The sequence below is a fragment of the Martes martes genome (genome assembly GCF_963455335.1).
Source record: "Martes martes genome assembly, chromosome: 3".
Lineage (NCBI taxonomy): Eukaryota > Metazoa > Chordata > Mammalia > Carnivora > Mustelidae > Martes > Martes martes.
The window spans coordinates 137940925-137955435 of NC_137890.1; the positions used below are offsets into that span (position 1 = coordinate 137940925).

The 14511-nt window shown below is 38.4% G+C and overlaps 1 protein-coding gene across 8 annotated transcripts in view; it reads right to left on the bottom strand.

Annotated features, from left to right (window-relative positions):
- SLC4A10 (solute carrier family 4 member 10) overlaps window positions 1-14511 on the bottom strand; it is a gene marked incomplete at both ends in the record, with an annotated part of 302735 nt that continues 288224 nt past the window's right edge. For 7 of the 8 annotated variants that reach the window (XM_080799605.1, XM_080799609.1, XM_080799604.1 and 4 more), the window contains 3 exons: window positions 1-2086; window positions 7717-7833; window positions 10520-10587. In XM_080799605.1, the coding sequence (XP_080655731.1) occupies window positions 2020-2086; window positions 7717-7833; window positions 10520-10587 (252 nt within the window). Of the gene's footprint in view, window positions 2087-7474; window positions 7519-7702; window positions 7834-10519; window positions 10588-14511 lie in introns of those variants that run through there. The other variant, XM_080799610.1, reaches the window with a different exon arrangement.

Here is a 14511-nt window from a genome sequence, read left to right on the forward strand (position 1 = left end):
GATAAATATTTATTTCCACATAACATTTCTTAGTTGTGAAAAACACAATATCCTAGTCACATTTACACATTACTTGAACTTTGCAATAAATTACATTCAAGATATTCAGTAATTTTGACCAGGAATCTGAAATTAGGAGGAAATATATAACACTACATTTTTTTCTTATATTTTATATGATTTCAAAATATTAGGATTAACATAGAGATAGCATTAAAATTCACACAAGAACAAAATGACTATAAAAATACTCAGAAATACAGAATTTCATTGGGTATGATTGCTTATTCAAATAAGTGATCATGTGAAGGTTTTAATTCACTATGATCATTTGTAACAGAACAGTTATTAATATATTAAAACACTAGGAGGCTGCTTTGGGGACTGACTGGCTGTACAGCTAGTCTAAATCATACAACAATGGGGATGTCCACAATATGGTATCTGTATTATAAAACACACAAAGGCAACACACTTGGAATGGAAAGCTTCTGTATTTTTCCTTGGCATTTATAAACACAAACTGTATTAGCTGCAAATTATTCTTATAGTTTTTAGGTTTACATTCCATGAAAGAAATGGCTCCTTAAAAGATTGTCAGGGGAGTTTTCAGAAATATCAAAATGTTGAGTCTAATGGAGGCTTTGTTGGGGTTTTTTATTTCCCTCGTAAGCTTGATCACAAGAGGATTTTTTTTTTCACTTTTCATGTGCACTTACACACAAAATATGTACTTAATAGTTTGGAGAAGCCATGGGGCTCTGAATCATTGTAAAATTGGACACTGCAGATCATAAGATTGATGATCACTGGTCATACTTAGGAAATGAGAGCACTACAAGATTCCATCTTTATTAACTTCACATTATCTAAAATGAAATGAAATACCATATTTTTAGTAATGCTCAAAAATTCTTAACTTTCCTTCCTCTTGTGCAAGCTTAGTAAAAATGGATGTTTTCATATGGACTGAAATATCTACAGAATCTTCTCGAACAGAATCTGAAATATTCATTGAAAAGACTATTTTTCTACAACATGCATTCAATTAAAAAGTGGAAAAGAGCTTTGAAGAAGAGAAAAATATAGTTGGAGACCTGTCAGCCTAACGTTAGAACATGATTCAGAAGCAGCATTAAGCAGTACTGGACCTTGAGCAGCAGAAGAACTACACAGAAGTGAAATTTCATATACAAGGACTCACCATGTGGCCTTCCACAGCTGTGTATAGAAGAAGTTTATTTGGGAAACATTTGTTTCAAACGGGAGAGAAATTTAACGGCATATTTCTGATAAAGGTTTATATTGAAAATCTCACAAAACTTACAAAGTTTTCCTGAAGCATTTCCTACAAGCCTAGTGTTTGATAGTGTAAATCACAACTTGAATTGTTAAGCAGACACTACCTGACTCTGCGTTAGTTTCTGATTCTTTTAAACAAGTTGTGAACAGGTTTCTATATATTTTTTCAAATGACTTTAAGTTTTAGTTACATATAAACTCTTAAGTATTAAATGTATCATAGTAAATCAAGGAAATGCATAAATACAATTATTAAAAAATGCTTCCAAACTAACTTTTTGATTTGGGTCTTTTGAAATAAGTCACTAATGCTAAGCTATAAAAAATAAGGAGTAAGACTACCTTTCAAAATTCTTCTGAATGAAATTATCAGGTAGCTTCAGGTCACTAAAGTAGGAAAATACAAACTAGGTAAATGTGACATTTCTTTAAGAAAGCTATTGCTCTCATAAAACTAACCATGAGAATCCAGTGTTGACAAATGTCTAACATACAGCAAGGAACACAGAGATTCTTGCATTAGCTAGTGTATATGCTCACGAGGGTGTCTCACTGTTCAGAAGTTTAAACACAGAAATGAAACAAGTATTGCACTACTTACAGTATGAAGGTGGATTGGGGATGAGAGACAGAATTTACAATACATGATCAAAGCAGTTTTATTAATAATTGTGGCACTCTTCTCATATATATGTAAAAAATAAATTGAAGATCAAGTCATAGACAAGTCTCCCTGTCAACACCTTTCCCTGAGTCAGCTTTCTTCTCTTTTCGGCTTTCAATGCTACAGGGGGGGGAGAAAAGGAGACATTTATTACTGCAATCCTGCACGGCTACTGTGAGATCTGCTTGCTCACACACAAAACCCATCAACCCCAAAGCACCACATGGGCCCTTAGCATTGCACTTTCATGCTGCGAAGCGTGGATAGACAGCAACAATTAAAATCCTCTGCACTCTGTGAGGTAGAAACCAAGAACTGCAGAAAGGGGGAAATTCAAAAAAAACAGGAACTAAGAAACAAAAACCAGACATTTTAAAACAGTTCCAGAAGCATGCAGGATCGATGCCATCGTCCTCGTTTGGCCAGAAGAATTAGTGATGGTGGCTGAAAATGTCAGTGTGGCCCCCATCTTAAGAAAGCACTGACCATGGGAACACCAACGAGATGCTGTGGGACGAAGCACAGGGCTTGCTGTAAGGGGTTCATCCTTTGTGCCCACGCTGGGTCCTGATCTCTGGTGAACACTGTGTTGTGGTCAGCAGGACAGACATATCTCCGCTGCTCTAGAGGACATGCTCGTCCCCACCCCCCACCCTTCAAACACCTGTGCAGACTAACCCTCATCCTGGCCCTCACCTCACTCCCTCCAGAATCAACTCATTCCCAAGTGACTTCCGTTTTGTCTGTTCTCCAATGAACCTTATGGGATGGGCAAGCTGGTAATAAGACTCTACCATCTTTGTCTATGCTTTTTTTCGATATCTGTCCAATGAACACTCTTCTTACTCTCGTGTTAACACTTTTTGTGGAGAAGTCAAATAACATGCTCACAAGCGGGAAGCTCCCAGCAAGAAATACACGCTTCCCAAGGGGCAGACACGCTCACACCCCAACGACTCCCAGCACCGGCCAGAGCCCGCCACGCCTGCGGCCTCCCATGTCTTTCCCTGCCCCCTAGGGCCCTGAGCCAGAGGACCCCACCGTTTTTACCGCTAACTTTGTCCCTAAATATAAATTTATGAAATAGTTGGTGGTGGGGAAACCCTCAGTTTTCTAACTCTTCTCAAAGTAATCAAGTGACAGTTAAAACCTTTTTTTTTTTTTTCCACGCGGCCTCCTGCGCAGCTTTCTTAGTGGTCAATAACTTAGACACATTCTACGAGTGTGTTTTTAAAATTGTTTTTCCTCCAATTCAAGCTAGAAACAGCCCTTCTCAGTTGTCACCGCCACCCGGCACCATCAGGTAAGACGTGCCCGAGCTTCTGCCATCTGTGGCACGCCGCCAGCGCTGAGAGCTGGTGTGAGCGAGTGTCTATGGCACCCGCGTGTACGCCTGCCACACTTCTCAGCACACACTACTTACAGGTCAGAGCAAAGCAACTTTTCTCCCTTTTCTTTTCTCCTTCCACGAGAAGAGATGACAGTGTGCACATGATGTGTTGAGAGCCTTAACTCTGTATTTTTAACTCCCCTATCTGCATGACTCACTTTCTTCTACTTTAAGTGCCTTTCATATGACAAGTGTCTGCTACCCTACTTTCCAAATTAACCTTCCCTTGGGCTTTACCTGGCTCCCACACAAAGCCAGCGAGAAAGGGCAGCATGGGGGCAGCTGAGGAAGCCCGGACTGGAAACTGGAAGGTTACGTTCAGGTCCCAGAAGCCAAGGAAGAGCTGTGGGACCTTGGACTGGTTATTTAATCTCTCTGGGACTTGGTTTCCTCATCTGTAAATTAGTTTGGGGTATACGGTCCCTAAATTCTCTTACAGCTCAAATGCCAGAATTCTGAGGCTGGTGTTCTCAATTACAATGAAAATAGAATAAAAGATCATCTCTGTAGGAGACTGTAGGGATGGAGACATAAAGGAATCTCCACACAGACACGGCTCCTGTGAGCACGATGTTCTGCTCCACACTTTTTTAGAAACCAGCACATTCCCAATGGCACTATTAGTCACCGAGCAGTGAGAAAAGATTCAGAATGTTGACTTAATTCACAGGTTTGCTTTGTCCCGATGTCCTGCTTTGGTCATGCTGGTTATTCGGTTACAAAACAATAATCAATGAAATGATTGGGGTGGGGGTTTTCCCCCTCTTTAAAACCAGTGGTTTGGGTATCAGATTAGATTTCAACAAACTACGAAGCAGAAATTTTATAACCAGGTCAAGATTTCCATGAAAAATATGATTGACTTGAACCTACCTTCTTACTGTATGCCTATTACTCTCTTTATTTCTGGTTATGTTCATTTTTCAGGATTCCAATCAATTCTAAACTTTCATTGTAATAAACATACTACTACTTTTTATCAACTATGTGTCATATCTATGATAGCTATGGCAATAGACATATGTTACATATCTATTATATACTAGCTCCTCTACAAAACCTAAGAATCAAAGGTAGATGAGACAGTGCCCTGCCCTTCAAGGAGTTACAATTTAAAATATAAGGAAATAATATTTCAGGAGACAGCAGAACATGACCTGCTACCTTCATGTTGCCAAGCAATCTATGAAACTGTTATGTTTCAATCACACCAAAATAGTTGTTATGAACAACATTTACCAAGCAGTCATGAGAGGGCATCAGCCTAGGAAATCAGAGCAAAGAAGGAGAATCTGGGATATGAGAAGTGGGTAGCCAGAGGAGAGCAGAGAAGGTGGCCTCAGAGCCTAGCCTCAGCCACCAGGGCAAAAATCAAGGGCTGTTTTTCCCAATGCTGCCGGCTACCTTCCCAAGAAATGTCAATCTTGGGTGTCAGTTTTATAAAACATAGCAATTGTATTCTCATGCAATGTGGTTTTTAATGAGACCTATTTCTGCCAATCCAATTCAGTAAGCCACAGAGGAGCTTGTCACATGTATGCATTGCACTGTTGAACAAGGATCAAATTAGACATCCTACAGATGTGGTCAAATTTGCAATTAGTTCTTAGATCCTTCTTTCAGTCAGACTGGATAAGACATTTTTAGCAGTGAGAAGTGAATGAAATGATGGAGAAAATACAACTGCTGTTCCAAACTCCACTAAGGAAAAATATCTAGGCTTCTCTGATGCTCTGACAGGCATGCAGGACCAATAGCGAGGGACAGGATGCATTACGGGGTGAGGGTCAGGGGCCAAAATCTGCCAGGAAGCCAGCTTAGGTCTCAAGAGATACAGACCCGGTAACCTGGTCTTTAGGTTTCTGTTTTGTTTTTGTTTCATTTGCCAACAGATACTCTAGCAGGCAGAAAATTTTTGGAGTTCCCGGTCATCACACTTCAATGCCTTCAACAAACACACCATGAGAAAGCAATGGCTTTGGGAGGGTATTGTCATTAGTGTGGGTGGTTTTAGGATTTGTGAAAGCCACACGTTTTCTGCCAGTTTCCACTGTTATAAAGATAAAAGACATTAGCCATGAACTGATAGATATTTTCACATGGAAAGCTACAGATTTCGTCATATCTAAGGGTAAACTTCCATGCACAATAGTTTTGAGTCTCATGTTAGTGGTAACGTATGCTCAAAGAGTAAGAAACGAGTGATTATATCAAATTATAAAGGATGGTCTTAATAAAACTGGACCTGCTTAAGGGCACATTGTGTTGTTTAAAAACAGCTAAGGTTTTCTGATGAAAAGCATCACTTGACTTTACTATTTCCTTTAAGGAGTACCTAAAATATCATGACATAAAATTTATTGCTTGAACCAACAGAAAACCAAGAAAGTGTTTGTACTCTGGATCCATTTAGTGCAGGAAGAACAGTATCTGTAAGTTTGGTTGTCTCAAATTGTCCACATATCCCCATGGCTGGCATTTTATTTGGAGCTCATAAACCTGGAATTCCCATGTTTTAAAGAATCAGAGAAATGCCATATCTTTAATGTGAAAGAGTCCACAAACACATATTCCAATGGGTTTGAGAAATTACCCTTCTCCTAACTCTGATTTTCTTCCAAGACTTCTACCAAAACAGAGTTACTGTGAGGATGACTCTATCAGACTGTGGAAAGGATCTTTGGGAAAGGAATATAAAGAATGATTTAGAATAAAATACTATTTCTGCTTGAGCCAAGCAAAGAAATACATGAAGAATTTAAAGCCCTGTTAAAGACCGAAGACATCAATCAAAAGTCTGAGGGAGCCTACTAACCTAACTTAACTAACCTCTGGTGTGTTAGAGGTAGTTGTCTGTGGGGTCGGGGCAGGGGGTGGGAAGAAGAGAAAAAGAGAGAGAGAGAGAGAGAGAAAGAGAGCGATGACTAATCCCCCAGCTTTCTGGGATGAAGACTCTGCACGTCTACTGTTTGTCTTTTCGGGACAGAGATGACACTGAAGCAGCATGCCATTTTGGGGTGACAAAAACCAGCAATAAGAGATTCTGTAAGTCTAATGTAATATCTTTTCTGAGCTCTCATTTCCAAATATTTCTCGTGAAGCCAGATAAAGTTTAAAGGTTTGGAAGCATGGGGTGCATAAATGGAAGCTCCCAGCTTTGCAATTTCTTAATTCAAAGGATAAATTTTCTTTTTTCCAATATAGAAATTTGATGTCATTACTAATACAGTTTTATGAGATTTGTTGATTTATATATGATGCATTTGTATAAATCATGTGGGGGAAAAAGTTCAGTCACGTTTCAAACCTTCTTAAAGAGTTGAGTAGTTATAGGAATACCATAAACACTCTGTCTGATACTGGATCTAAGCCCAAGACTCTCCATGACTTTTGCCTCCCCAAAACTCACATAGAGAACATAGGCTGACCAGGTTTCTAGAAGACACCATTTAACATCAGGAAATACAACCAAGGAATAGGTTTGAGGGAGAGGGTCTTACCTTTGGGGAATCAGCTTCTAGAGTGATTAGGAAGGGGAGCTTATGACAAAAATGTAATATAAAAATTAAGTAGAAAAAGTTAATTTAAGGTCATGAAAATAAAGGAAGTTAATAGTTAAACACTGTCCCAAATCCCTCAATCACTCTTATGCTATTAACATAACATAGAGATTTTTCTTCAGATCAGCAACTAAGAAGCCTGGGTGGTTTGAACCCTTATTTACTAATTCTGGAAAATTCAATGGAAATCATGTGATGACTCTTGATATTTAAGGACACACTCCTCCCCCAGCATGCATTTAAAACTTAGCATCTACAACTATGGGAGCTGTTTGTATACAGAGAAATAAGAATCCATAGAACATTCTGGAGCTGAAAGTTTCAGAATAAGGAATTTAGGCAAGATTTTCAGGGGGTTGGAATAGGGGCCTGGAAATATACTAAATAAGAAATAACCATTGCACATGCACATAGGGTTTCAGAAAGGACAAGGGGGGAGTGCAAAATGAGGTCAGACATCTAATAGGGTCCTGGAAGGTGGGTGATGAAGGAATGTAATGGAATCTTACTGCAAAAGAGTAGACCAAATGAATGTCCAAAAATGCCATGCATCGGGACTCATTTATAGCATTGTTTTTTCACTGTCATAGTTTTGGAGTGAGCTTTTAATTTGAAAGGGAGATGTTGAAAAACAAACTAACAAATGTACCTATTACAATTTTTGCCTACTTTTAAAAAAGAACTTTCTGAAATATATTAGACCTAAATTCAATGGAAACCAATACTATTCTTTTGCTAATGGATTCATGTCATAAAATGGTTGGGATCAATACAAATTCACATTACTTTGGAATCCAAACCTTTTAGAAGGAAAGCTTGACTCCTTATCTTTCGAGTTATCAGCTGTCATCAGAAGGTTCCTCCACAAGGCAGTCTTTGACATTTCATCAGAAATATTGATCACAGATGGATCATCTCTAGATAGTTTACCCAAAATGAAATTTAAAAAATTAAATAAGTAACTGCAGTTGTCTAGAGACAGATACTATATATAGGACACTCTTGTGCCTTAGTACAGTATTTTTTTTGATAGTTAAAAAAATAAGGAATAGTCTCACAAATACTTTGAAAAATCTATGAAAAATCAAAATCAAAATCAAAGATTCTAGTTATATAGAAACTGGTTTTGACTACTGTTTCCTAATTCACTTAAAATTACAGAGATGAGGTTCTGTGTGTTCACGGCTTAGGCTCTTGCCACTACAGTCATAGCTCTCAGACTCAACAGTGGCTCTCACTCACTCAGAAAGAGCCTGGTAGATGGACCATAGGCTCTGACCCATCCAACTCCATCTCCTGCCATCACGACCCTGCTCCTTCCTCTCCAGCCACAATGCAAAGGTCTCCTGACTGTTCTGGAATACTACAGGCTAGCTACTGCCTCAGGGCCTTGTACTTGTTCTTCCTTCTACCCATGACGATCCTTTACATGGTACAACTCTTTCTCTCCTTTGTTTAAATGTCACTTACTCAGAGAGGTCTTTGCTGACTACTCTATTTAAAATTTCTATTTCCATCCCCTCAGAATACACTTATCCTTTTTTGCTTTTTGTTTTCACTGCACTTTTCACCATCTAAAATACCGTACTCTATTACTTGTTCATTTGTTCATTTTCTGCCTCCCCTACCTCGATCTATTCCACTTGAACATAAGTCTTATGAGGACAAGGTTTCTTGACCATTTGTCTGCAACTGTTCACCCAAGACTCAAACAGGGCCTGACACTTGGTACCCACTCAACAAGTATTTGTTGAATAAATGAAGGCAGTCTGTGTATTTGGCAGAAGGCTTTCCAAATGACTAGGGGAGCCTACAGTATCAGGACATGTACAATGTCGGGTGCTTTTCTTGCATTTTAAAATGACACCAATTATAGGTGACATTCAGAACTCTCTAAAATATTCCCAGGGCTAGAAACACAACCAAATAGCAGCAGAGATAAATCACAGGCCAAGTTGAAGAAAGTTTCTAGTGAGAAAACAGCACTCTTCTTACTACACGTGGAAAAGATAGCCTGCTGTGAAGGGGAAAAACAAAACAAAACAAAACAAAACAAAACAAAACAACAAAAAAAACCATGTTCTAGAGAAATCCTAGGCTGACCTCACATGACCCTCGTTGGTGGTTGTTCACAGAGGGCAACAAGAAAGACTTTTAAGAGGGACACCAAAGGTCTGGAGCAAATCCTTGCATCTCACAGGCTCCCTCCCTTCCCAGTCTAGAAATACATTCTTTAGTTCCTCAAATCCAGCAGCCCTTAGTGACTCAAAGCATGAGATCAACCAGTTTCCAAAAGAATGTTGTATGAATACATGTTTTTCATGATATTATATGACAATGAGTCTTATAAGCAAAAGAGTTTAGAAAGTTACAGACTCTGAAAAACAATCTGGGGGTTTTGAAGGGGCGGGGGGTGGGAGGTTGGGTGATCCTGGTGGTGGGTATTATGGAAGGCACGTACTGCATGGAACATTGGGTGTGGTACATAAACAATGAATTCTGGTACACTGAAAAGGAATTTAAAAAAAAAATTTTTTTTTAAAGGAAGAAAGTGCTGGATTAAATAAAATTAAACTTTAACAAAGTGCAGTACCCCTTAGATTCTTTAATATGGCAGCATGCATTGTGAGTCTCCACACTGGAATGCAGTATGGAAATACATCGAACCAAAACATCTTTCCAAGAGGGGTACCACATGAGACTAAGTTTCTACAACATACATGTGGGAATATATTGATTCGACGAAACGATCAACAGGATTTTAAAACTTGAATATTGCTTGAAAAAAGATAAAATGACTTTCCATGATTATGTGGTAGATGATTATATTTTAAAAACCTAGGGAATGTGATTTTACAGCACACCCTGAAGATCTAGAAGATTCTAATTTTTTGGTCAATAGTATGATAAATTCCCTCCTCAGAGAAAAATTTTCCCTCCTTTTTTACTGGCATGGCCTTAAATTATCCTTAAGCACTTTGAGACTATATATTAATCTCATATGCATACAGACAATTTTTGGCCAAATACTTTCATAGGTCTTTATTATAATGCATAAGAGTTTGGATTCTTTTGCATGTTGTTGTATCTAAAGAAGAATAACATATTTTGGAGAGTTACATAAATATTTTCTAAAATGACTGGTATAATTGAATCCTCTAACTCAAGAAATGGATCATCTCTTTGGCAATGCCATATTTTAGGGGTAACCTTCCAGAGTTCAAACCTTTACCTGGGATCAATTTAGTGAATACCTAGCTCATGTATCCTGGCATCGAATCTCAACCCATATTCAAGTGCTACTTTTCGAGGTTAAGAAAGAGAGCAATACAATGTTTCTGTAAAAATTATAAAATATGAGAAGAAAAGACTACAAACAAGGTTTCCCGCTGCCCCTCCCCCTTCATTTTAAGCTACTGGGCTATACTCACACAGTTGTTAGTGTCAGAACTTAGTACTAGGACAGGGTAATCTAACTCCTAGTTTCAGTTCTTTCTATTCTAACACAGCTTCAACAAATCTTTGCAGGAATCCACACAGTAGGAAATTCTTTAGCGTATAAGAACACATCTATGACTCCAAGCTTTTATGTGTATGTCTTACCTATAGTGCCCTTCCAATGGGAGCTGCACCGTGCCCTCCTCTTCCATAGCTAGCATACTTTGTTCTTCCTGGAAAGACAAATGTAAAATATATAAAGTGAACCTGATGAGTCTCCATTTTACATTAAAGAAGAAACACAGATTAATGTTTCACTATCTCATTAACCTCAGGACCTTCCACTTTGTTTGCATTTATTAATGCTAGCACAGGTCCTTTCAATAAAGCACCAGCTACCAAGAACATAAGTAATTAATGAGAGTCTCATACCACAAAGTAATTTAAATGCTAACAACAATCTCCTTCATGTCACTCAATGTAAAACGTGGTTAATTTCCAAGCAGACTTTTTTTAAATAATCCAAATTTTAAAAGGAAAAACATATGGACAGTGTAATTGTTTTCATTGTTATAAGGCTTAAATTACAATCCCAGAATGCTCGGTCAGAAGGGAATGAGGGATATATTTAGCACCGTGGTTCTCAAGCTTTATTTTACATCAGAATCACCTAGAGAGCTTTGGAAAAAAATACAGATTGTGAGGCCCCACCTCCAGAGTCTCTGATTCAGTAGGTCTGGAGTAGGGCCCAAGAATTTATGTTTCTAGTAAGTTTCCAGGTGATGCTGATTATGCTGGTCTAAAGACTACACTTTGAGAACAAGTGCTCTAGAAACTTTTTCTGAGACGTCACCTTTCTGTATGGACAAAAACACAGATGTGCTTTCCACCAGACACATCTTGGGCTTTTGTTTTATGCCTCAGATTTCTTCTTACAACCACAATATCCGACCCATCCCCAAAAGGTAGAAATACTTCATATATTCATTTCTTCATATAGAACACTTTAAAACCATATCTTTAAGATACAGATAATCTTTTCCTACCATGCTGAAATGTCCTGGTTTAGTTTTCAATAATGTTATCAACTTTTTTCCATGCGCCAAAAAAATTTTAGTTATCTACAGATTATAGCTCCTATATAATGCACTTATTTTCAAATGGGTCAATTAGCAACACTCAAGTTCAGAGAATGATTTGGGGCCATTTAAAAATGTTAGAATCATTAGTTCTAACTCCAGAAATGGAATTTTATTTATTTAATGTATTCTTTTAGTGTAACTGACACACAAGGTGTACATATAGTGAGTCAACATCTCTATACGCTTTGCTATGCCCACAAGTGTAGCTACCACCTGTCACCATACAACACTATGACAATACCATTGACTATGTTCCCTCTGTGGTGCCTTTTATTCTGTGACTTATTCATTCCATAACCAAGAGCCTGTATCTTCCACTCCCTGTCACAGATTTTGCCCATCCCCCCAACACCACTTCCTTCTGGCAACCATCAGTTTGTTCTCTGTATTTATAGTTCTGATTCTGCCTTTTGTTTGTTTATTCATTTGTCTTGCTTTTTAGATTCCATGTTGAGTAAAATCATCACAATCAATCAGAATTTCCGGCATCTGTCTGTCTTAGTCTGACATTTCACTTAGCATACTACCCTCTAGGTGCATCTGTATTGTCACTGATAGCAAGATCCTATTCCTTGTGTAATATCAAAAATGGAACTTGAAGTTAGAGATGAAGAGCTAGAGAAAATGGGATGACCCTGGAGGCTCATTCATCTTTTAGGAGCTTAGCCGTATCTTGGCTGATCTAAATCAGCTTCTGGAAAGACATGACCTTTGGCTGATATCATTTCTGACAGGAAAGACCATTCCTACCACCGTCCAGACCTTGGCCTTTAACTTGCATGCCGCCTCTGAAGAGTCCTTGCCATATTTCTTGTTACTTAGAGAAACAGTGTCTTCTAGAGCCTGTTAGCTAACCTATGAATATAAAATGTAATGTGGGGGCAGGTCTCATTTTCACTTCTTGGAGTGCTCTCTGTCCACATCCAACCTACTGACCAAGGCAGGCTTCCCTCTGCCGGGACTTCAACCACGCTGCCTACAGTTATCTATGGCCAGTCTGTGCTGTGTAATAATGGAAAGTCCAAGGAACGGCATGACTCTGCTACTTTTCTCTTGTAAGTTCCTGCCCTGGTCAAACACAAACCCTTTGTTACATTTATATGCTGTGGTACGAATGGCACCTATTACCACTTTATTTTATAGGAACTAATCCTATTCTTTTTCTCTGTTGTTCTTCAAAAATATTTTTCCTTTTATGAAATAAAATAAAAGTATCAAAAAACATACATGTAATTATAGATATCAGATGATATACTTTAGTAACATGTATTTCATGTATATTAAGACTATTTCTCTTATCATTAGCAGTACTATTAAAACTAATTCAAAATGAGTAGACAGTATCATTGGTTTGAAACTACACATTTTAGCATTTGAGCAGAGCTCATCTGCAGCCTGGAATAAGGCATGCCTTGCAAATGGGTTAGTCACTATATATGGAACATAATACATATGTCATATTGACTTATAAGCACAACATTGAGGCCACGGACTGAGCATATGTATTCTTTCAGGTAAAAAAGTTTACTTTTTCTACAGAAAACATTACCTTAATACACACGGAGGGACATGAAGAGAAAACATTCAGTGATCCCAAATGCTATTTAGGTAAAACCAAGATACAAGCAAAAGACAAGGCTTTTCTTGGTAGTCCACAGGAAGGTAAGATTGGTATATAGTATATTTCTGACCAACTTGGAATAAGATGTCAAGAAGGCATGTCAAAAGGTTTAATAAAGAGTAAAATTTAAAAAAAAAAAGAGTGAGTGAGAGAGAGAGAAGAACACTGCCATCAGTGCTTAGGTGACCTGGCAGCAGCAAACGAAGGCTCAAGATTCAATGTAACAGCAAAAAATTGGACCAAAGCTTTGGGAACAATTTTGTTTTTTCCTCAGATGATTTTCCACTTTTCTCTCAAATTGCTTTCAATAATTATTTTGCACTCTGTGGCTTGTTAGCATGTGTGGGCTTTATACTAGTCATAATTCTATCCAAACAAAAACTCATCACCTCTAAAGATAGCATTTCCAAGCCATGCTTATCTGAAGAGAAGGGTGGCAGAGCAGCCGCTGCCTTCAGTGCCAGAAGGAAGCTGGGTGGGCCCCAGAGCTCAGGGATGGAGGGCCGGCTGCATCCCAGGCAGCACTGTGAGGAAGCCAAAAATCTGAGACTTTCTGGGGAGGAACAGTCAAATCAGGCATTGGCCGTCACGACAATGACAACCTAGTTTATCTCAATCATACAGGAAAAAGAGTGAGAGCACAAAGCTAACTGGATATCCATCAGTTTATAAGTCAGAAGGACCTGAAAATGAGTTCCATGTAGCACTTCATTTACACGGGGTCCATCGAAAATACACTGAGTTCTACAACATGGTGAAGATGTTAAAGGATGATGATCCAAGTTTACCCAAGAACATTTGAAGGGTTTCACCAATTTGACTAGAAGACTACTCATGCTGTGATTTGAATGCCATCTTTTAATTAAGACAGTCAAAGCATTTTTCAGATACTACATAAGGGAAGGATAGTTAATGTTATATCTAGTAAAAGGCAGGAAAACTGAGGCTTAAAAAAAAAGAAATCAAATCAATGGCACTCAAAACACTCAGCATGCATTATGGGCTAGGCACACAGTGAATCATCCAGGAGCCTACTCACGAATCCATTTATCAAATATGTATTGAGCATAATCTACATGACAGTAGTCTGCCAGGTACTGGTGACATAGCAATGAAAAGACATACACTGTTCTCTCAGAGGACAGACAAGAAGGATCACTGCACAAAAATACAGGAAGAGAGGAAGTAGTATTTGAGCCAGTCTTATTTGATCAGGTTGGTAGAAGACAGGAAGAAACTCTAGAAACAATGTAGGCTAAGAATAAAAAGTAGAAACAAATATGACAATAACAACTAGCCCAGCTAGAGACAAAGGCCTGTGCTCAGTGAAAAATAAAATTGGAGTTACATTGTGGTGTGTTTTGGGGCGCCTGGTTGGCTCAACCAGCTAAGTG